The 25067-nt window shown below is 38.0% G+C and overlaps 1 protein-coding gene and 1 pseudogene across 1 annotated transcript in view; both read right to left on the bottom strand.

The window, feature by feature from the left end:
* The window catches only part of VWA8 (von Willebrand factor A domain containing 8), a 402578-nt gene that overhangs the window by 119612 nt on the left and 257899 nt on the right, over positions 1-25067 (bottom strand). Inside the window, exons 30-37 of the mRNA XM_054719826.1 lie at positions 16677-16787; positions 15700-15764; positions 15170-15295; positions 14026-14135; positions 13227-13381; positions 9537-9732; positions 5162-5243; positions 1515-1716 (exon numbers count right to left, since the gene is read on the bottom strand). Of these exons, the coding sequence (XP_054575801.1) occupies positions 1515-1716; positions 5162-5243; positions 9537-9732; positions 13227-13381; positions 14026-14135; positions 15170-15295; positions 15700-15764; positions 16677-16787 (1047 nt within the window). The remainder of the gene's footprint in view (positions 1-1514; positions 1717-5161; positions 5244-9536; positions 9733-13226; positions 13382-14025; positions 14136-15169; positions 15296-15699; positions 15765-16676; positions 16788-25067) is intronic.
* LOC114232965 (60S ribosomal protein L17-like) lies at positions 17165-17692 on the bottom strand (annotated as a pseudogene).

The raw sequence follows: 25067 nt of genomic DNA, 5'->3' as shown, positions 1-25067 counted from the left end.
GGTCACTGGGGGGCATGGCTGGCCTGCAAACCACCACAGGCCCTTCACCCAGGCCGCCCCACGCCCCAAGGGAACTCCCACCCTGATATAGGACACTCTTCAGGGCAAACCAGCTGGCCCCCACCCATGTACCAGGCCTCTATCCTATCTAATAAAAGAGTAATATGCAGATTGACCATCACTCCAACACACAAGATGGCTGCCCCCATGTGGTCAAATATCCTGCCCCCCTGTGGACACAAGATGGCTGCCACAAGAGGGCCAGCAGGGGAGGGCAGTTGGGAGGGACCAGGCCTGCAAGGGAGGGCAGTTGTGGGCGATCAGGCCAGCAGGGGAGGGCAGTTGGGAGGGACCAGGCTGGCAAGGGAGGGCAGTTGGGGGCGATCAAGCCTGAAGGGAAGGGCAATTAGGGGTGACCAAGCCAGAAGAGGAGGGAAGTTGGGGGTGACTGGGCCTTCAGGGAAGGGCAGTTGGGGGGAACCCAGGCCTGCCGGGGAGAGCAGTTGGGGGGGACCAGGCCTGCAGGGGAAGGCAGTTAGGGGCAAACAGGCTGGCAGGAGAGCAACTAGGCATCTATCAGGCTGGCAGGGGAGTGGTTAGGGGGTGATCAGGCTGGCAGGCAGAAGCGGTTAGGGGCAATGAGGAAAGCAGGCAGGCGAGCAGTTGGGAGCCAGCAGTCCTTGAGGGGTCCCTTGAGGGGTCCCAGATTGGAGAGGGTGCAGGCTGGGCTGAGGGACACCCCTGCCCCATGCACGAATTTCGTGCACCTGGCCTCTAGTATTATATAAAAGCCTAAGCGACCATTAAGACTGGTCGACTGAATGACAGTCGCTATGATGTGCACTGACCATCAGGGGGCAGACGCTCAGCGCAGGAGCTGCCCCCTGGTGGTCAGTGTGCTCCCACAGCCAACCTCCCATGGCCGGCCAACTTCCCACGGTCCCTCCCCCACAACTGGGCAAGACTGCCCCAATTGCTAGCCAGACCAACGGACCCCACCATACACAAATTCGTGCACCGGGCCTCTAGTCTGAAAATAAGGAACTTGGTAAAAACACATCTCTATTAGATGTATAGTTTTGTTTATATTCTCTAGTCTAAAGGTTTTGACCTTGTAAAATGCGCTGCATTTTAGATCCTCAGTATCTCAAGTGGAGATGCTGACAACGATGATAGTACACGTGAGAAGAGATGCAAAAGTGGTGCTGGAAAATGATTAATGCTTAAGGTTAAAATATAAAAGTTGATTGTATTCACATGCAGTGCTATGAGGAACCTGTATATTTAAGCACTGTCAGAGAAAAAGACACATTTTTACTTTTTCACTATCTAGATGGATAAGATTTGCCCTTTTCTGGATCTGATATTTATTTTAGCCATTAAAGCAACTATATTTGAGTCGTTGGGCTAGAAGTTTTCACAACTAGAGTTTTACCACTTAAGGGTGCATATTCATGAACTCAATTTATACCTGAATATGCACCCTTCAGAGGTAAGATCAATTCAGGTGGTACCTGCATATGTCTGTCATCTTGTCCAATCATGTTTCTCCATTCCATGAGTGAGCGCTGCAGATGTTCAAGTCCAGTTTCCCAAAGCCTGATGTGACCTCCCATATCAACAGTAACAACACCACCTCTGCCCCACTCAGCTAGCAGTGCATCTGTGTCTGAAATAGTAGATATCCACGTGGTATATGGGGAGAGAAATTCTGATCTGAAAAAGAAATCACAGTATTCAAGCAATTGGTAATCTAGGTAATGAAGTTAGTTTAACCTGATTTAGGTGCATTAAACTTGCTATAAAGAATTCTAATAATAACCACATTAAAAGGGTATCACCAGATCCATCTGTGAGTAAAAAAAAAAATACTCATTTAGTTACTGGTTATTTACATTTTTTTTTCTGTATTTATGGACCCCAGATGACATTAGTCTTCATTGTCAGAAAGAAAGAAACTCTCAACAAACTCATATTTCACAAACATGCAGCCTAAGGTCAGTGCTGAAACTGATGTTTTGTTTATATTTTAACTTCCTTTGTATTTTGCTTTTTCTAACTTGGAAAATTGTAAGGATTTATAATCAAGAATTTATATATTAGTTGTAGTATATATTTCATACCTATACATTTCCTTTATTTTATATTTCTGATACACATACAGTCATTTCTAGGAATTCAACTTTTGCCTGTAAGTGTCAATTGCATACATACTCCCTTTATTATCTATATAGCTCTTCTATGTAAAATACATACATTAGAAATTCCAATTACCAGTTTGGTTCTCTAAAAACATCTGATATAGTCTATATAATAAAAACATAAACTATCATTGTTGATCTGGGAAAACCACAAAACCACTATGTATTAGAGAAATTCTTATAATATACCAAAAATAAACCAAGACTACTTTGACTTTTTCTTTTCAGTCTGCCTTGTAGATTTTAAACCCAGTGTAACACAGCCAGCTATTCTGGAATGCAGAAGTCTTAGAAAATGTTTATATGAAGAGAATGATAACAGTAGGATGGGAACAAGTGTTTCAGAACTACTTTGCAGTGTTAGAAGGACTCAGAGAAAGTAACATTTGATATAATACAGGATATAATTTATTGTGCTCTCCAAAAAAATATTTACTTTAGGAAATAAATTAGTAGGTACAGATGGTGAAGTAAATGGCTATTTAAGAATAATGAAATGTATCCATGTGAAACTATGTTTGAAACTCTTCTAAGAGCACTCAAGATGTGTGCGTCTAATGAGCACTGTATCTACTGCTTGCATATTTAAATTTCCATGAAGCTGGAAATTTACAAGGCAATTTCTTCAACATGTCAATAAAAAGTGCAGAAGAAATTACTTTTCTACAACAATTTGTACACCAGGTCTAGAATATCTTCACCTTTTTTTTCTTTTTAAATATATTTTATTGATTTTTTTAAAGAGAGGAAGAGAGAGGGAGAGAGAGTTAGAAACATCGATGAGAGAGACTCATCGATCAGCTGCCTCCTACACACCTCCTACTGGGGATGTGCCCGTAACCAAGGTACATGCCCTTGACCGGAATCGAACCTGGGACCTTTCAGTGTGCAGGCCGACGCTCTATGCACTGAGCCAAATTGGTTAGGGCGAATCTCTTCACCTTTAAAAATAATAATACATGTTCCCCTTATATATAACAAGTTCTTTAAGAAAAATATAGAATTACAGTAGAGTGAAACCTAGATTTACATATACCCACATACAAAGGCTAGGGAGTGTCATTTTACAAATGCAAATAATGTAAAAATTTGAGAAACAATACTCAAATTTTACTGAAGGCAAATGTGATATATTCATTTTGGTCTTGCAGTTACATATAATTTTACTGTATTTTTTATTATTTGAGGTTAGCCATCAAATAAAAAATTCCTGATATCTAGCAGAATGCTCAATTTAAGCATTTAGCAACAAAACTGAAATCCAAATGGGTTGTTCCCTTGGATTACATATATGCCAAAATATGACAACAGTTAATCTCAAGAGGAACTCAGATATACTGACAATGAATGGACAGAATCACATGGCACTTAAAATGTGGCAAGTCCACATTTAGATGTTTTGTAAGTGTAAATTACACACTAGATACCAAAGACTTGAGAAAGTAAGAAATGTAAATTACCTCATTAAATTTTTATATTGAATATATATCAAAATGATAATATTTAATATACATTGGGTCAAATAAAATGTTAATTTCACTTCTTTTTACTTTTTTAATGTGCTTACTAAGGAGTATAAAATTACATATGTGGGTCACATTATATATTTCTACCGAACAGAGCAGCTCTAAATGAATTATGGTGACCAGCTGGCACTGGTTATATATACAAATGCTCTCCAGATGTTCTTTCTATAACAGGTATAACATATAGGTTATAGAGAAAGTTAAAAGAGAAAAACACAGAAATAAAAAGCTAGGGCCAATGAGGCAAAAATTAAGACAAATAATAAAAAACATCATTTAATGCTTTAAATGTAAAATAAGTTCTTTCCTTTTGTAACTTGCACTAATAGTATATTTTAATAAGCATATAATTAATATGGAATAAAGACCTTTCCCAAATGACTAAAAGCCATTTTCCATTAAAAGGACACAAGAAGGTATACTTATATATGTTGGAATAAGTAAATCTATTACTTTGGATATGTTTTCATTATTCATATTTCTTGAACCTGACTAAAGGGTAAAGGAAACGGTGTTTCTGAGTAATCTGTACTGTCATGCTGAGCTATTTTCTTCTGGGAGTTGGCGAAGGGGCTAAAAGGGGGACCTAAAAGGGGCTAAAAGGGTGATATTTTAGGTCACTGACAAGTTCCAGTGTCCCTGGTCTTCCTGTGACAGTGGGAGGCTTTCTGGGCTTCTCTGCTTAGGATTTCAAGTGATGTTTTAACCAGAGCGTTGTGAAGGCTCAGTCGCCTGTGAGGGAGTATATGTGAGGAGGGGATGTCAGACCGAGGCAGGTACACCATCAGGTTGAAGGAGTGCATGGCTGGAGGCATCCAGAGAGGGATGGGCTACTGGCAAGGACCTCTGTGTTCAGACACAGAGCATCAGCCTTCCTTTCATAGCCTCAGTGTAGCTAGTGTGAATGCTTTGCTTCCATTCCGGGACAATAATAAAAGCAGTGACTGGCACTGAGTTTCATCCCAAATCTCTGAAATCCTTTGACCACAATGTGGCCGTCACTACTGTGCAATAACATATTTTAAAACAATATCAACCAAATGATATTTAAATTACTTTGATAGTTTGAATACATTTACCTCAGAAAACTAACATTAAATAATAAGTATGAAAATTTCTATAATACTAAAAATGCTGTTTCAGATACAGAAAAATTTATCATTAGGACATATCAATAAAAGAGAAATGAAGACTACAAGGCTGATAGATTTTTACCTATGTAACATTTGAACATTTTTCCAAAATGAAAATGAAAATTGCAGTAAGGCACGCAGAAAAACAGCAAGATATAAACCAACTGTAGCTGAAAAAAAAAAGAGCTTTCTATTTAAGGAAGCAGAAAGCACACATTTATTCAAAGTACTTGTTAAAAAGTCACTCTTTTTTTCTTTTAATCTAACATAGAAGCTAAGAACAAAAGTGGAAATGGATTACCTGGGAATAGGGATATATCGGAGTTTTTTTGATTGAAGATCAGTGACTTCTATATAACCAGATGTGTGTGGAGGGGTAACATCTGCAAATGGTCATGACATGAACAAAGTATTAAATTACTACATGATACCAGTATAGGAACAACAACAACAACAAAAGCACAAATCCTATTTAAAGTGCAATGAAGTTATCAATAGCTTGAAGCAGAACTCTTAGGATTCTTGTTTGAGAGATGAGGAAGCTGAAGCTTATAGAAGTAATACAATCATGTGGTGGTTTGCTTGAAGCTATGTAGCTGTGTAGAGTAATGGACATGGCTTTCAAATGCATGCTTTTCTGGCTCAAATCTATGATCTGTCTACCACTCCCACAGCTCCTACTTGAGCTGGCCCTACGGCAACAACAGTTTAAAAAATAGCCCCATTTTACAAAATCTGGGCTACTACTGTTTTTTTAAAAAACAACAACTTCCCCTACACAGAACCCATACTTTTAAAGATTTCTGTCCATCTAACCTTATAAATTTTTACTAGAATGATACATCAAAAATGTCCACACTGAATTTATCACATGTAGTTTACAAAAAATAAGAAATATGGTTATTTTATTTCATATTTGCAGTTGAAGGTTTTTGAGTAGGGCCACCTGAAAAACTCAAAATCTCTCTTACATATTCAACGAACATGGTTGAGCTTACTTAGTACCAGACATAATGCAGAGCACTGGGGACAGAGAATAAAGAGGTGAGGAACTCCCAGCATAAAGAGAAAAGTTATTTTTTGAAAAACAGAAAACAAAAATCACAAACACAGCCCTTAAGGACTTGGAAAGAGTTCCAGGGTGGGAATCACAGGCCTGGGGCCAGGTGTGAGCTGCAGAGCTAGGCAAGGAGCGGTGCCAGGGGCAGAGGGGCCAGGCGAAGGAAGATAATGTGCAGAGACAGCAGAGGGCAAGAAGGGAGAGTTACTATGGTGATCTGACCTCCCAGCTGGATTGGCTGTCCCCAGATGGCCGTTTGTACAAAATGAACATGCTTATCCTAACTAAGTCAGGCACTGCCTGCATTGGAAATGTTGCCTGGGATATAAGGTCAATCTTGGATAAAGTTTTGCATCATATATCATTTTTGACAGTTCCTGCTGCTAAGACCTCGCTGAAGTAGATTGAATTATTTATAGACCCAGGCTCTTTGCCAAAAATGACCAATTATTGAAGCAGTTGGGATGGATCGAGCTGCCTAGCTTTTTGGCTTGCCGCTAACAGGAACTATTTTCATAACTATTAGTATTAAGTTAAGCTACTGCCATTAGCACTTATAAACTGCCCGTGAAAGCAAAGTAAGCCAATTTACTTTAAATTATCTTTTTTCTACATTTTTCTTTTCTTTCACTGTGCAAATTAATTTCATGGCATAAAGAGGATGAGATAATTCAATAATGATTATCTCTATTTAAAGAAGAGAAAGCAAGAATTTTACTCTTGCTGCTAAAAAACATTTTCACTATTAGAAAAAGCAATTTGTGGCTATAAAGTATTTCAAAAAATACTAAAGGTGGTGGTAGTGGTGGTGATAATTATAAGCACTTTGAAAACTAGTCAGAATTGATGTTTACTGATTTGAAAATAAATCAGCTCAGAACATATGATTACATTAAGGAAGTAAAAAACCGTGGTCAGATTTCCCTCCCAACTTGGCGAAATCCTTGTCTATCCATTTTAAATGTTCCAACACTGTCGAGAGGATGAGGGCTCAATAAAGTTCCATTATATTTATAATCCAGGTGGATTTCAAAGATAGGTATAAACTATATTTGTGGATTAGTTTACTAATGATGAAGGGAAGTCAGTACTGTAGTGTTCATGGCATCGTTCCCCTGAAGAGTGGGGACAGCTTAGATGCACAGTGCCAAGGTTAGGAGGAGGTATAAACTGTCAGGCAAAGGCATCAAGAACATTTTCAGAGGGAAGATGAAATTACATCAAAAATTTACTCCTAGCAATGTAATTTGATGTACATTTGTCAACTACTAGTTAACAATTTTGCATATCCTGCAATCATGCTGATACCAAATCTTTGAATTTACTAAAAGTTCAAAAACAGCATACTACTTTCAATCAAGAGTCATTATTTTGTGTTTAAAGAGGGGAGGCCTGTGACTAAAAAGAAGCTAACACTTGGCTAGAAGAAAAACAACTGGAAGAAAGCAATAATCTCTCCTCGTCTGCATTAAACAAAAGTTGTACCATCATTAAGCCACCAGGAGAGTAGCCTTCATAGTTTCTATTGATTTCCTTAATAAAAGGCTGATATGTATTAGTTTCTAACTAGTCAGATGGTTGGATTCTATTTACTTTAAAAAACTGAATTTTCATCAGAGACCTACATGAGCATAGATTAAGGAGTCACATGACGAAAGAAAAAGCAGTCAGCCCCTTTACTCCTCTCATCCCTTGTTTCCTGCTTCCAGAGACATGGTCAACTTTTATGCTGTTTCTTTGGTATTCACCTTCCTTCTTATGGTACTTAGTTTTATGATGTTTTAGTTTTAGGGATCATTTATTGACTTCCCACCATGGAAAATGAGAGTTTAACTCTTTTTCATACACCCCTTCCCTGCCCAACCTTGTTTTTCCCACTCTCAATATATTTATATGAAAATGTTTGTTAGATTAATATCCAGTGCTTATATTATTATGATTATACTAGAGGCCCGGTGGACAAAATTCGTGCACGGGGGTGTGTGTCCCTCAGCCCAGCCTGCACCCTCTCCAATCTGGCATCCCTCTCACAATCCAGGACTGCTGGCTCCCAGCTGCTTGCCTGCCTGCCTTCCTGATTGCCCCTAACCGCTTCTGCCTGCCAGCCTGATCACCCCCTAACCACTCCCCTGCCAGCCTGATTGATGCCTAACTGTTCCCCTGCCAGCCTGTTTGCCCCTAACTGCCCTCCCCTGCAGGCCTGGTCACCCCTAACTGCCCTCCCCTGCAGGCCTGGTCCCCCCCAACTGCTCTCCCCTGCAGGCCTGGGTCTCCCGCAACTGCCCTTCCCTGCAGGCCCGGTTGCCCCCAACTGCCCTCCTCTGCCAGCCTGGTCACCCCTAACTGCCCTCCTCTCCAGGCTTGATCACCCCCAACTGCCCTCCCTTGCAGGCCTGATCCCTCCCAACTCCCCTCCCCTGCTGGCCTGATCGCCCACAACTGCCATCCCCTGCTGGCCATCTTGTGGTGGCCATCTTGTGTCCACATGGGGGCAGCCATCTTTGACCACATGGGGGCAGCCATCTTGTGTGTTGGAGTGATGGTCAATTTGCATATTACTCTTTTATTAGATAGGACTAGAGGCACGGTGCACGAAATTCGTGCATGGGTAGGGTCCCTAGGCCTGGCTGGTGATCAGGGCTGAGGCCTGCCTTCCCGGTCTGCCAGCTGCCAGCTGCTGGCTGGGGCCTGCCTTCCCCAGCTGCCTGCTGGGGTCTTCCTTTGTTCTGTGCCGCCCCCTGGTGATCAGCACTCGTCATAGCAAGTGATCGAACTCCCGGTCTCCCGGTTGAACTCCTGAGGGGACAATTTGCATATTAGGGGCAGAGGGGCCAGGCGAAGGGAAGATAATGTGCAGAGACAGCAGAGGGCAAGAAGGAAGAGTTACTTCTTGCCCTCGGGACCGCCCCCCGAGTGCACGAATTTTTGTGCATCGGGCCTCTAGTGTAGTTATAAATATAAGTTGATTTTTGAGAGCACTAATAAGTGAATCCATCTGCATAAGTCCCTGGCCTTTCATCACAAGAGTTTAAGCCAGCAATTTTCAACCTTTTTCATCTCATGGTACACATAAACGAATTACTAAAATTTTGTGGCACACCAAGAAATACATTTTTTGCAGATCTGACAAAAAATAGGTATAATTTTGATTCATTCACACCAGACAGCTATTGTGTTGGCTGCATCATTTTTTATTTGAAAATCTAAGGGAAAAGATGTCAGTGGACCTGACTAAGTAGTCAGGTATCTCATGTTTTAAAAATTCTTGCAGTACACCCGTGTGCTTTGGCACACCATTTGAAATCTCTGGTTTAAGACAAAAGTCAGATCTATGTCTAATATTCTAGTGATTTTTAAAAGTCTCCTTGACAACATATTTTAAGTAAAGTTATTTTATAGATTGTAATGCAAATTAAGATGAGTTCTAACAGCAAAGACTAAAACTACACAGTGTGGGAAGTTGAGTGAAAACTTTCTGAGTACATACAGGTCTTTAAAACTACTAGACCGCTCTTATAGTTATAAATGTACAATGATAATGATAAATTAAATATCCCTACCAAAAGGAAACTGCCTTTAACTACCTTGCTAAGTTAGGAATTGGTAAGTTTCTTACCTTTTGGGTAGATATCTTTTAGAGGGACTTCTCCTGGGGGCAAAATCCGGACTATCTGATTTGTATCCACAAGAGTCACACAATTGCTCTGTTTTGGAGTTCCACTTTTCTTCTTCCCCCCATAGAATGCTGTATCAGTGACCCTTGATTTATGCAAAGATGATGGCCTTTTCCAAGAATAAACTTCACTGGGAGACTGAAAAAACACCAAAAAGAGATGAAAGTACTGAAGTACTATGAACCACATTCACCACAGCTTGGGTAATACAGCCCTCTATGCAGATACCAGTGGTATAAGAAAATATATCACAAGTATAAGAAAATAAAATTATTCCTTAAACGTTTTGAATTTGGTACAGGAGATAGCTGCTTCACAAATAATCATAATTTTCAGACAAGTGTGATTATACAACATATGTTTTATCTTGAAATGAACTATAACTAAAAGGATGAAATATAACAATATAGTTTAAAAATAAAACAAATACCTAACACATCCACTACTGGCATAAGGAATAGAACATTACCAGTATTTTTTAAAATTAAAGTGTAGTTGATATACAACATTGGATTAGTTTCAGGTATACAACACAGAGACTCAATGCCTATTTTACCTTACAAAGGGATCACCATGGTAAGTCTACTTATCATAAGGTCCCGATAGCCCACACAGGGCTATGCTCATGCCTGAATGCCCTCCTCACCTTATTTGGACTCCCACATATCACATCAGGTTGCCCCTTCAAGGAGACACACCATCTTCCTGTCTGGATCGACTGCCATCACTAGTGGTTCCTTCCCTACCACAGATGTCCTTTTCACTTGCTCAGGTTCTGACCCTCTGACACCTCACACTGGGACAGTGTTTACCCATTTTTATTTTATTTTGGATTATTGGTTTTTTTACTCTTGAGTTTTGATAAATCTTTATATATTCCTAATACAAGTCCTTTGTTGGAAATGTGATTTGCCAATATTTTCTCCCAGCCTGTAGATTGTCTTTTCCTCTCTTAACAGTGTCTTTTACAGAGCTTAAGTTTTTAGCATTGATGAAATTTAATTTATTAATTTTTTAATAGATCACATATGAGATGTTTAATAGAAGTGGTGACAGTGGGTATCTTTGTCTTATTGATATTGAAAGAACTGCTTTTAATGTTTCACTATCGAGGATGATATTTGCTGTAGGGTTTTGCAGATATTTGGTATTAGGTTAGAAAGTTTTAATAAGTTTATAATAATTTAGGTGCCGCTGATAATGCTATAAAAAGTTAATAAAAGGCAACATACCCCTTTGTTGACAGTTTTATGAATAATTGAAAGAAATTCACATAGAAGCGAAAAGGAACTGTCTTATAGTAAAAAGGCTATGGTTTCGGGTCAATCATGCCTGAGCTCAAATCCCAGCTGACTTACTCATAATCGTTGTAGCCTAGGGGATACAGCCTCTCTGTTTCTGTTTCTTCATCTATAAAATCTTGTAGAAGTGCCTGACTATTGCATTAAGGCCTAAAAAATATGACTGGTATAAAATGCTAAAAGGCTGCATAATTGATGAATCCTTCATTAAACAAAAATTCATTGAACATCTATGTGATGGGTACCATACTAAATGTGAAGAATACAGCTTTTATATATATTTATTTTGTTAATCCTTACCCGAAGATGTTTTTTCCATTGATTTTTCAAGAGAGAGAAAGGAGGAAGGGAAGGAGGAGGGTGAGAGGGAGAGAGAGAGAAAGATAGAGTGAGAGAGAGAGGCTTAGATGTGAGAGAGTCACATCAGCTGGTTGCTTCCCGCATGTGCCCCAACCAGGATGAAACCTGCAACCCAGGTAACCTGCCCTTGACCGGGAATGGAACCTGTGACCCTTTGGTCCAAGAGCCAATACTCTAAACACTGAACACACCCACCAGGACAAGGATAGAGCTTTTAATTTAACAAGGTCACTAGTCCTATAGGCTATAAGGAATTTCTACAGGTTAATAAGAACAGTGCCTTATATTCAACTTGTACTTTCTAACCTTTTTATAGTAACACTAGAGGCCCAGTGCATGAAATTCGTGCACTTGGGGGGTCCCTCAGCCTGGCCTGTGCCCTCTTGCAGTCTGGGAGACCTCGGGGGATGTCCGACAGATAGGGAACTGGCTTAAGCCAGCAGTTGGACATCCTTAGTGCTACTGCGGAGGCGGGAGAGGCTCCCGCACTGCCGCTGTGCTTGCCAGCCATCAGCCCAGCTTCTGGCTGAGCGGTGCTCCCCCTGTGGGAGCACACTGATTGCCAGGGGGCAGCTCCTGTGTTGAGCGTCTTTCCCCTGGTGGTCAGTGCACATCATAGCAATCAGTCATTTCGCTGTTCAGTTGATTCGCATATTTGCCTTTTATTATATAGGATTATAGTTTGATACTAATTTCTTTAATCAGAATACAATTTTTAAATAGTTATACCTTCAGAAAAATAGCTCCAGTATTTTCTATACTGATAGCAGCAAGCATTGTATAAAACATATTAAACATCTCTTTCATTCAATCAAAACTGCTATAGATACTGTATTTCAACAACATGTTTCATTTTCAGTTATATAATACCATAGCAAATGCTTTTTACTTGATAATTAGGAAGACATAGGGCAAAGTTCTAAGCCACATATTATCTATTGGGTTTTGAATTTCAAAAGTCTTTTACCCTGAAGTACTCTTTATTCATTAATTACATTAAAATTTTGAGGTATGTGAGATTGGTATACTATCAAGCAGAACTGACATTTTCATCTTTAAATAATTCTATCATCCCACCTAAAAGCTACAAAGGAAATTATGAAAATTAAATGTTTAATCAAAACACATGGAGCTACATACAGGGTTATTAGATGGCAACTTGTTCCATTTATCCAAGTTATTATCAGGGGAAGATGGTGCCTAGTTTCACCTAAAACCAATTACTAACAGCCTTGTCTTTATAGATAATAATAAATAACAGCAGAAGGGTCCATCCAAAAGCAAATTAAGTTGATACCATCAGCATTCACAGTATAATCTGGATGCTACAATGCTATGATAAATCAGAGCAAAGTCAATGAAAAGTGAATTGATGTTTATCAGTGCTGAAAATTTTAATCTACAGTAATGAGATCCTGACATATTTCACTTAAAAAATGTCTAGAAGACATGTTTTTTTATTAGTCTCAAATTGTTCCTCTTGGCAGATTACATGAGCACACATTAGGATAACATGATCTAAAATCACTCTCAGTGGGTTAAGCATTTACATGCATCACACTTTAAATGCTAATTTAAAAAAGGCAATGAAGCCCTAGCCGGTTTGGCCCAATGGCTAGAGCGTTGGCTTGGGGACTGAAAGGTCCTGGTTCGATTCCAGTCAAGGGTACATGGGCTTGATACCCAGTAGGGGGCGTGCAGGAGGCAGCTGACCAATGATTCTCTCTTATCACTGATGTTTCTATCTCTCTCTCCCTTCCTCTCTGAAATCAATAAAAAAATATTTTTAAAAAAGGCAATGAAACTATTCAGGTAAAACATTTTTTAATGATTGATTTGGAAAACAGAATGTTGATCTGAAATGTTTATCAGAAAATCATTGCATTTTTAATTACCTCCTCAAATAGGCTTTATATTATAGACTAAATTAAGAAAAAATATTTATTCAATAAGTTAAAAAATTGATCTTACCATGAGATCTGGGAAACCAACAACGACTGTAGCATAACTGTTCTCATCTGAGAGAATTCGGTTAGGAGAGGCAATCTTTTGTCCCACAGCTGAACTCAGATTCTCAGATGATAGCTGCTCACTTGAAATTTTATGAGGTATGCTGAAATCTGTTTCTGAATAGTGTCAGAGAAACATTAGGTACCACATGCCGCTAAAATGCTCCTTGAATTAATTTTTACAAGATTTCATTCTCACCAACTCAAACAGAAAAGCACAAGTTAAAAAGGAGAAAACAGTTTGAATTATATTCATATCTCTGTCTGAGAAAACTCAGTTTTGTTTTGTTTTACTATCAAGGCATCTTCTCAAAGTAATTTCAAGTATTTATGGCATTTAAAATTGTATTAGCAATGAATATTATCATTAGTAGAGCCCTGCAGAAAAGACGTGAAACTGACCCAATCCATGTTGGTAATGGTATGTTTTAGAGTTTTTTCATAAGTACTATTTACTTCCCCAAAACTGTGATGAATTAAGTAGAAAGCCTGATGGTCTATGTAAAAAGGAAAAATGCTATCCTAAAATAGACTTGGAACCTAAATGTATATAAAAATTCTGATTTGTCAGTTAAAAAAATTCAAAGACAGATCTTAAAAGTCGGTGGATTCTTATTAACTATTTCCAGTGTAGTGGCTAAGTTTGCTCTTGGTATAAATTTAACATATGCTGATATTATTGCTGTTAAATGGTTCTAGAGGACAGTGTGTACATGAGCATGCACCCATGCAGCCATACATACAAAGAACACAGTGCTTACCTGGTGTAACTCCAAACCCTGTGCTGGGCGGCTCCTCCTTCAATACATACAACTGGCAAACCCCACTATCCTCAGATTCGATGTGTGCAGGCTTAGTTAAAAGGTATTTCCTGTAAACAAACAAAACATTTAAGTGAAAAGTTTTTATTTTTCTAGTAATCGTGCAGCCAGACTAGAAAAATCAAGTCTTTCCTCCCAAAGCCTCTTTTTTATATTTTTAGTATAATTTGCGATTCCCAGAGTTTCACTGTGATTGTCAACACCGTGTAGAAGGAGCAGTGTGTAATCACAATGCAGAAAACAAATGTGAACTAAAAATCTAGCCCTTTGTGTAAGAGGGAGGGCTGTGAAAGAAAAAACAACTGTAACGATACGCACTCTCATTATCAAGGAGCCTGACCTCTGATTTGTGACCGGCTAAGAGACAGAAGCCTTCACCACTGTAATCTCCTTATTTGTAAGATTTCTGAGATGGTGCTGCAGAAATAGCCAGAAATCTTTTGAGCAGACTACCTCTGCTTGCCCGCAGGGGTGCGGAGAAGGCTGCCTTTAGCTAATGAATAAATGCATGAAGGAGGGCACTCGGCATTTACTGTGCACCCTCTTCATGCCAAGAGCACACAATGTCCCTGTCACCAAGAAGTGTGCCGTGCGATGGGGGAAGCAACACAAACACAAACATAACCAAATAAGAGCATCCGTGATCAAATGAAGAAGTAACTTCTAAGAGGTGATTCTGTGAAGTCACAAAAAAGCAACAGCTCTAAGATGGAGACTGTGGCCCTCTGAAGACAGGATAAACTGAAGATCGATTTTGAAGAATCTCTAGCTAGGCAAGAACACAGTGAGTTCTCAATGTGCTAACAGAAAAAAAAGCCCAAAGAAATATGGATCATATATAAAAGTGACTTTGTTTTTACTGTTATTTTCAATGTGATCTTCTGAAACACTTTTATAATTACTCTGTAAAGTGACCTTTAATTTACTGTAATTTTCTCTCCTCACTTCTTTTAACTTTCACCCACAGAGGTGCCGCCAAATTCAGAAGTTGTTAACAGACAGACGCAGATAGAACAGTAAGGACGTTGGATGATCGGTAAGTAAGGAGGAGCGACAGCATGAGATACTATGTAGGGCCACCCACTGATTGGTTTTGTCCTCCACCAGAAGCCATTTGTCCTCTGCTACAAGAAAAACTGTCTTGAGGTCGATGGGCAGTGAGATGGTATGAGTTCGCCCTTCTAGCACATCCAGCACAGTCAAGTAGCTCCTGAAAAAGGAGAAGAAAACTGTATCTGAAAGGAGATGCTCAGGATAACGGTTGTGTAATCATGGCACAATCATTGTCAACCTTAAAAAGAGTATTTTTAAGACTAAGTAATAACGTAGAAAAATGTTAACTAAGCAAACAGCTATACACAATTATAAACTATACATCAGAAGAAACAATGGAAAGTGCCAGCTGCCATTCTATGGTGGTTGAATAAAGGAGTTATGAGCACTGTCTCTTCTTACGTCTGTTGTTCAATATTCTACAATGTGGGATGAGTTTCTTTTATAATAAAACAGTTATAATCTGGATACATTAGTTTTATAATAAACAAATATATTTAAAAGAGGAAGTATAATGGGCAAAATAAGGACCACGGTTTAAATCTACAACCAAGAGCTCACCCTTTTTCTTTGTAGAATACTAGCCAGTTTTTGTGCGAAAATTCCTTACACATTTTATACGTTTCCTAAAGACAAAACAAAACAAAATATCAGCATTAAATGTGTCAGATGCAGTCATGTCTCTTCAGCTGTTTTGCTTTAAATAAAATTTTTCTCAACATGTAAAAAGTCATTTTTAGAAGAGCTACCTCTTTATCTAGGCCAAGACTTATGGTAACATGGACTAAATATATGTCAAAATTTACTGGGAACTATGCACTAAAACATCTTTAGAATTGTTAAAAGATAACACCCAATACTGGTTAGAAATAAACGTGCTACCCAATGATTAACGGTGGAATTTATGCCATAGCATAAATAAATAGAAAATGCTTTTCTTCTTAGATTTGGAGACCTTCATGACATTTTAAAAATTTCTTTTCATGGACTTTTAAGACCTAAGTATGTTATCCTGCAGAGCAGAGGATAAGCCTTATTACATACCCATGACATTTTTCTAAATGGCAGAATAAATTCTTTGGGTTATCCTAAAATGTTTATTTACTAGTTTAATTTTATTTATCTAGTAGGTGTAATTAGGTATTGTACTCATGGGTTTATCATACAAATCCAAAGCATAAATGCATATCTGGCAAACAAGTTAAAATGGTGCATGATTAGGAATTTGTTACAAATATCATACTCAAATAGCTCATATCATACTCAAGTAGCTCATAATGTTCTATTATTATTAATTCAGTCCTGACAAGCTTTCATGTGCGTACGATGAATACAAAAAGAAGCCAATGATATGTAATGATATATGTATCTACGTCTGTTTGTATTGTGTTAAAATCTACAAGTGCAGAGTAAGAGAATTCTCTCGTGCATTATAATAAACAAAAGGCAATGAAAGGGATGGGCAGGCATTCATGTTTATGGTTAAAAAGCTACAGAAAATCCTTGACAATTTGCTGGACAAGTTGGGTATTCCTTACAGCTTCTTCCTTGTTCCACCAGGAAGGTTTCTTAGATGTAACTTCTTCTGAAGGGAGGATAAGACGACGAACGGCTCGGCCTATGGTATCCAACAATAGGATGACATTACTCTGAAAGTAAAGAGAACAGTGAAAAGTTCAAGATTTGTTCCTTTTTGCAGAAGCAGAAGGTTCTTGGCAGCCTGGGAGTAAAGGTTATAATGATAATCCAAATGGAAGATGGAAATATTGAAACACTAAAGATGAAGATGCCCAGTCATTTCCTTAACATAGAATTTAAACTATTAGATGGTTTTATGAAGATGTTTCTAATTATATGATGTAGAAGCTATTCTTTTTGAAGATTTTATTTTAAAAACCACCCCCTTCTTAATATAGGCTAGTTTTATTACATAGTAATGATAAAATTAAGAGAATTAATACTTTTAAAAAGTCCATTTACTTTTTTTTAAAACTTTTATTAGATATAATAGTAGTTTATGCTGAATTTACTCCTGGGCCATAAGTTTTTGTTTCTTCTAGGCCATCCTTTTCTTCTGTGCCACCTCCTCTTCTGGTTTAGAAACAACCGCTCTTTTTCAGTAAGAGTCCTTTCGCTGTGGCAGGGAGAACTCATGTATGGGTTAATCCACCCCTGGGCTCTGTAAGTTCTACACTGCATCTTGGGAGCTTTGTTCACCTGGATGTGCTCAATGACCAGAGAACCTACAGCTAAAGCTTAAGTTCAGCAGTGCTCTCTGCATTTTTAAGCAGCAATAATTCAGCACCCTTTTTGGGCCACTGACCCTGTGTCCAGCCCCACTGTTTTGCCTGGGCATATCTACCAACTCCACCATTCTATCGATGGAATGGCACACATTGCTTCTGTATAGTGACAGCCTTCAGATACTTGGTGGCTTTTTTAATATGCATACCTTAGTGGCCTGGGCAGTTTCATGAATGTTCATAAAGTGAACAAGAAGATTTGAGCCTCTTGATTTTGTGGGGTTTTCTGGGTCTAGTGAATAGCAAACCATTTTCAGAGGTCACCTCTGGCCGCTTGGGGAAGAAGAAGCAAGTCCATGTGCTTTTATCAAAATGACACTGAAAGAATGTTCTGTTGAAACTCTTTTACACTGTACACAATTATATTAAAATTAAATAATTAAAAATAATAATTAATTCTTTTCACAAATCTAGTTCAATTCAGAAAATATGTGCATGATATATAAAGATGGGTTAGCAAGAAAATATCAAGGACTACAAGAACCTAGCTAGTAATGAGTGTTTCCTCATCTTGAAATTCACTAAGCTTAAAAAACTTTCATAGTTGATATTGTAATAATTTATAAACAAGAGATTACTCCAGCATTATTAATCAGTTATGCAAATGAAGTAATAATCTCTTAGTATTTAGAAGAGGTTTTTCAAGAAAATAAATTTTTAACTAAACCTTAACCATTGAAAAGAAATGAACAGAGTCCAGCCAGTGTGGCTCAGTGGTTGAGCATCGATCTATGAACCAGGAGGTCACAGTTCAATTCCTGGTCAGGATACATGCCTAGGTTGCGGGCTCGATCCCCAGTAGGGTGTGTGCAAGAGGCAGCTGATCAATGATTCCATCTCTCTCTCCATCGCCCTTCCTCTTTCTGAAAAATCAATAAAAAACGTATTTTTAAAAAACACACATGAAATAAGAACTTAAAATTGAGAAAGCCAGGAAATATTAAATATTTTAAAGGGATGAAAAGTTGGCTTTTTTAGTTAAAATTTGAAGACCTTTAACAGGTTTGCAAAAAGGCATCAGCAAATTGTCAGGCCTCGTTGTTACGTTATACAATTATCTTTTCTTTCTTTCTTCTTCTTCTTCTTCTTCTTTTCTTTCTTTCTTTCTTTCTTTCTTTCTTTCTTTCTTTCTTTCTTTCTTTTTTAAAAAAGTTGGGACTCCTCTATTATCCTAATTCTTATGAATTTTCATTTTAAGAAGTTCCTTTGGGGAAAATTAAATCACAAAGCACCCAAATAATTAATATGCTTTGCAAAGTTAGGAAACAGAATATGAAATGTTTGTTTATTTCTCCCATAATATCTATTGAACCGCTGATATTTAAAACACAAAGGAGAATACAATGGTGAATTAACTATGGCTCTTGTTATCTATTATATAATTCATTCAGAGAGAAATTTTTAAAATGTAAAAGGATTAATGACTCATCTGCAAATCTGGAACCACATAGTGTGATTTCAAATTTATTTTACTAGCTAGTTTTATTGAAGTGTCCAAGAATTAAATTAGTATGCATATCACATAGTTTCCTTCTCTGTCTATACTCAATCTTGGCGGTCGTAAAAATTTGACTAAGCATTTTGACAAAGCTTAAGTTTTTCCACAAACATCACCCTTAGAATGCATTATTCTATATAAAATGTAATTCTCCATTAAGAATGTATATTAAAATATTGTTTTTAAAAATAATATTTCATATAAGAAGTATTATTTCTGGCACTTGAAAGTTTGAAAATGATAGTGATGCCTGAGTTTTCCTTAAGAAAACATGTTAATAAGTTAAAAATTTACAGTTTCTATTCTAGAGTAAATCTTTTTTGAGTAACTGTTTTTTAAAGGAGAAACTTAAAAAAATAAAGGAGAAACACTTTTGTGTATGAAAATATATACAACATTAACATGAATTCTTAGTACTGAAGCAATCTGGGGTAACATTAACTTTTCTAAGCAAAAAAAAAAAAAAAGTCCTAAAATTAATGTCTGATTCCAAAATATGATTAAGCAGATGATTAAACAGATATGATTAAGCAGAAAAATAAGTTACTACAGTTTTGCATTTTTCTTCCTTTTTAGGGTCTAATACTTATATACTCATAACCTGGTCCACTTAGTGAACTGAAAAACTGTATCTCTCTAAGTGACAGAAAACATGTATTTCCAGCCACTGCTGTATTTAGAATTAGTTTTTAGAAGCAATTGGCAACATGAAGAAGTTCTGTTGTTCCATCCTCTTAGAAGTTAATGGCTTCCTTCTGTAAATGACTAAAGATATATTCTGTCTGAGTTTAAAAATAGAATTTTGCGTCACACACAAGTACATGTAACTGTGGCTTTGGCGCTCCTTTAAGGGGGCAGGGAGGAGAGGCAAATGAGCAATTTTATTATGTTTGTATTTGACTGGGAGAAAAGTAACCTCTGGATGACCTCAATGTCCCAAAGTCTGAAATTCTAAACTTTGTACAGATGTAATAAATAATCTCATGGGGAGGGGGTGGAGCACTTTATTTTTAGGCATGGAGAAGTTTCCCTTTCCTTGCTTAAGATTTTATTTTAGCAAGGGCTTTTGAACAACTTCTTAAGCTAACCAGGGAAATGCACCCAGAGCAAAGATTTATTTTTAAAAGACAAAGAATAGATGAATTAATGGAAGCACTTCTCTACACTATTTTAGCTCCGTTTTCATTTATAGCAGGATAGGGAAGAAGGAATCAAAGGCACTCATTTTTTATTCCATTAGAACTATTTACCATTTGTTAACTTTTACAGCTGCATGCTGTTTATTTGGAATTAAAGAGGTCTTACATCCTAACAGGGCCATAATATAAAAAAGACAGCTAAGATATTCTCTCTGGAAAAAGAGGAGGCAGTTCAGATGATAGGCGGAATGGAAGTTTCCAGATAAGCTGAGCAATGCCTGCACGGGGTACTGTGGTAGCTTTCTGGACAACTGTCAACACCATAGTCAAAAGGGTAAGTCAGATAACATGCTAGAATGGCAGGAGGCCACGTCCTGGCTATGGAAGTTAAGCATATTTTTTCTTTTCTTTTTAAATTAAATTAATTGGGGTGACATTGGTTAATAAAAGTATACCGGTGTCAAGTATACAATTCTACAGTACATCATCTGTACACTGTATTGTGTGTTTTCCACACCATGTATCCCTCTCTTATGCTCTTCTACTTTCCCTCACCCCCACCCCTTTCCTTCTGGCAATCACCATACTGTTGTCCTTGTTCGTGAAACTTTTTTTTTTTTCTCCTTTCTTTACTTAATCCCTTTACCCTTCTCACCCAGCCTCAACTCTCTCTCCTATGACAGCTGTCAGTCTGTTCTCTGTATCCTTGAGTCTGTTTCCACTTTGTAGAGATATGGTCAGGTAATATTCATTCCATTGTGTAAATGTACCACAGCTGTTTTATCCACTCATCTACTGATGGGCACTTGGGCTACTGTCAAATCTTGGCTATTGTAAATGATGCTGCAGTGAACATAGGAATGCATATATTCTTTAGAATTAGTGTTTTGCATTTCTTCAGATATATTCCCAGAAGTGGAATTGCTGGGTCACAAGGCAATTCCATTTTCAATTTTTTGAGATAACGCCATACTGCTTTCCACAGTGGTTACACCAATCTGCATTCCCACCAAGAGTGCACAAGGGTTCCTTTTTCTCCACATTCACTCCAACACTTATTTGTTGATTTATTGATGATAGCCACTCTGACAGGTGTGAGGTGATGTTTTATTGTTATGATTTCAACCTGCATCTCTCTGAAGATTAGCATTTTTCATATATCTATTGGCCATCTGTATGTCCTCTTTGGAGAAGAGTCTTTATTGTTGAAAGTATTACAATTATCCCCGAACCCCCATTGATGCTCTCCACCTGGCTCCTGCTCCCAGGCCCTCACTACACTATTATCTGTGTCCATGGGTTATACATATACACATATAAGTTCTTTGGTTAATCTCTTCCTGCTCCCACCTCCCCGCTTCCCTCTGAGATTTGTCAGTTTGTTCCATGCTTCCATGTCTCTGGATCTACTTCATTCATTAGTTTATTTTGTTCATTAGATTACACATATAAGTGAAATCATGTGATAGTTGTCTTTCTTGGACTGGCTTCTTTTGATTAGCATAATATTCTCCAGGTCCCTCCATGTTGTCTCAAAGGGTAAGAGATCTTTCTTTTTTACAGCTGCATAGTATTCCATTGTGTAAATGTACCACAACTCTTTAAATCCACTCATCTACTGATGCTTTTGCCCATTTCTTAATTGGATTGTTTGGTTTTTTTGGTGCTGAGTTTTGTAAGTTCCTTATAAATTTTGGATATGAGCCTTTATCAGATATATTGACAAATATATTTTCTTACTCAGTGGGAAAAAAACATATTTTTTCTTGATGAAAGTTGTTGTAAGTGAATAGAGTATTAACCAGCAATGTTACCAAATAAGTGAATCTTTTGAGAAAATAAAATACTTGGTGAGAAGTTAAAAAACTTTTAAAGAATTGGTATATGTAAATTTGACAGCTGAAAATTTGGCAGGACTGTTTGAATAAATAATCCATAGTTAGATTCCTGTCCAAATTTAATTGGCTTACAGAATTAAAAATCACCAATCAGTCATCATAAGGACAGATTTTTCTGGCTATAGAATTCATTCATTAGTTATTGATATTTTGTTGGAAATCTATAAAGTAACATCCTTATTCCAATATGTTAGAAACATAATTTTATAAGCAATATCTGGATATTCATAACTCTGCTTCTAGGAAAAAATGAAAAGAAAAATTTGAAAACCAGAAAAAATTAATTAACTCAGAATTATAAATTAAGGCAAGGCCTAAAGTTAAAGTTTACATATTTATTTTGTGAACTACTGACATGTTATTTATGCAATGTTTTCCTCTTGATTAGACACAATCCAAAAGTACTATTTCTTGGTAACACTTTACTTTCATAGTGACCTGAAATACTCGTAAGCAACAGCACTGCATTTCTTTACTATTTTCCTATTATGAATACTCTAAAATTTCTCAGACTATTCTTTCCCTAAGTATCTGAAGTGAGAGAGTAGGTCAAGTTTGACTCTGCTGGGGTCCATCCAATGTGGTTTGAATCTCAGGTCCCATGTAGTTGAGCAAGATGTTAAAATTCCCCAAGCCTTAGTGTCCTTCCATGTATATAATGCTAACTGCTACCTCACTAGGCAGCTGGAAGAATAACATGGGATAGTGTATGTAATCTTTTATTTCACACGTTGTCGGCATTTAACAATTGATCCCGTTCCTTGAGACACTCATCACTTCCCATCCAGGGTACCACACTCCCTGGTTTATTCACCTACTTCACTGGCCACTCATTTTCAATCCTGTTGGTGGATTTCTCCTCATATCCCTGATTTCTTAATGTTTTATTGATGCAGGGCTTAGTGCTCAAACTTCTTTTCTCTACCCACATTCACCCCCTGATGACCTTTTTCATTTCAATGCCTTATATGCCAATGACTACCAAACTTATATTTCCTGTTTTGACCTCTCCATTGAACTCCAGATTAATCTAGTGGATCCCTAATAGACATCTAAAATGTAATCAAACACTTAATTTTCCCTGCAAAATTGACCCCTTCTTCATCTCAGTTGATGGCGACTCTATCCTTTCATTTGCTCAGGCCCTAAAACTTGAAGTTGTCCTTAATTCTACTCGTTCTCATCCAATACATCTGATCTATTAGGAAATCCTGTTGATCTTACCTTCAAAAGATATCCAGAATCCATAATTACTTACAACGTCCATACTCCTCCAAACAGCCCTTATCTCTTTCTGAATCATGGCAAAAATCTCCTAACTAGTCTCCTTCATTCTGCCATAGAACCTATAGACTATTCACCACAGAGGAGTCAGAGAAATCCTCTAAAAATGTCAGAGCACGCCATTCCTCTGCTTGAAACCCTCTTAACACCTTCCCCTTCCACTCAAAGTTAGGCCCCAGAACATTACAATGGCCTACAACGCTCTATGTAATCTGCTTCCTAACCCCCTCTACCACGCCCCTGCTCCAACCTATTATGTGACCTCTTAGACCTCGCCTCCTTATGTTTCCTCCCTCATCCAATCATCCTTACTGCACTTTTTACAAATTATATATATACTTATTGATTTCAGAGAGGAAGGAAGAGGGAGAGATAGAAACATCAATGGTGAGAGAAAATCATTGATCAGCTGCGTCCTGCACGCTCTCTACTGGGGATAGAGCCTGCAACCTGGCATATGCTCTGACAGGGAATCAAACCATGCTCACCCACTGAATTATGCTGGCCAGGCCCTACCACACTTTTTAAAGAGGAAGAGGCAGGTTCCAGCCTCTGGGCCTTTGAACTTATAATTCCCTTTACCTGGAAGTCTCTCCCAGATATTTGTTCTCCTCTCACCTCCATCAAGTCTTTGCTTAAATACAACCTTTTCAGTTAGGCAATCCCTGCCCACTGTGCTATTGTAAATGGCAGTGTTTCTCCCAGCCGTGTTTTACTCTCTTGCTTTTTACTTTCTGCCTTAGATACAATTTAATTATTTATTTTGCTTATTATCCACCTTCCTCCACCAGAACATAAACTTTTGAAGACAAGGATTTTTGTTGTTTTGTTCACTGTGGTATCCCCAACAATAATGTTGTATATTATTGAAAATATAAAATGCTTTGGTAGATATTAGGTGGGTAATAGGTATACAGAAACATTACACTCCTTTCTATTGGTATAGTACAAATTAACTTAGACCTTTAGAATTCTCATTAATTGAAACACACACAGCCTGTCTTTTGATCTGTATCTTCTGTTTGGAATTATTTTTAGCCCAAATCTGGGCATCTGTACTTTTCAATAGTTCTATCTTCAAACAGTAGTGATGAACTTGATCATCATTACATATTAAAGGACCTCACTGTATTCCTGCAATGGACTAAATGTTTGTATCTCCCAATTAATATATTGAAATCCTAAGCCCCAATACTACTATATTAGAAGCTGGAGCCTTTAAGAGGTCATAAAGGTGGAATCTTTATGAATGGGATTAGTGCCCTTATAAAAGAGGTACCAGGATTCCAAGATGGTTGTGGAGTAGGAGGAAGCTACATTCACCTCTTCCCAGCATCAAACCAGATCTACAGCTGAATTATAAAGCAATTAACCTGAATAACCAATTGAAGGACAGCTGAACAGGCATATTATCACCAAGGATTTACAGAAGAAGCCAAAGAGAGACTGGTAAGAAGGGTAGAGACATGGAGAGGGCTGGACCCTGCACCCGCATGTGGTGGCTGAGAAGTCGAAGGGATATCTGGGCTGCAAAAGTATTCCCTGAAGCGTGTCAGATCTCAACCCCATGCCGGCAATCTCCAACCCAGAGCATCAGAGCTTGGAAAAGGAGCCTGCATAGCATCTAGCATTGAAAATCGGTGGGGAGTCTGTCCACCTGGAAGAGGAGGAAGTCTGCTAGAAACCCAGGGCCAACACACAGCATCTTGCTCTTGGACACTAACTTGGACTCCAGTAGAGGGAAGTTGACTCAGGGCATGTGGAAGTCATAATGAAAGGTCTAGGTTGTGTGGCCCCAAGGAGAGAT

The sequence above is a fragment of the Eptesicus fuscus genome, chromosome 8, assembly GCF_027574615.1.
Source record: "Eptesicus fuscus isolate TK198812 chromosome 8, DD_ASM_mEF_20220401, whole genome shotgun sequence".
NCBI lineage: Eukaryota > Metazoa > Chordata > Mammalia > Chiroptera > Vespertilionidae > Eptesicus > Eptesicus fuscus.
This window is presented reverse-complemented; position numbering and strand designations above follow the sequence as displayed.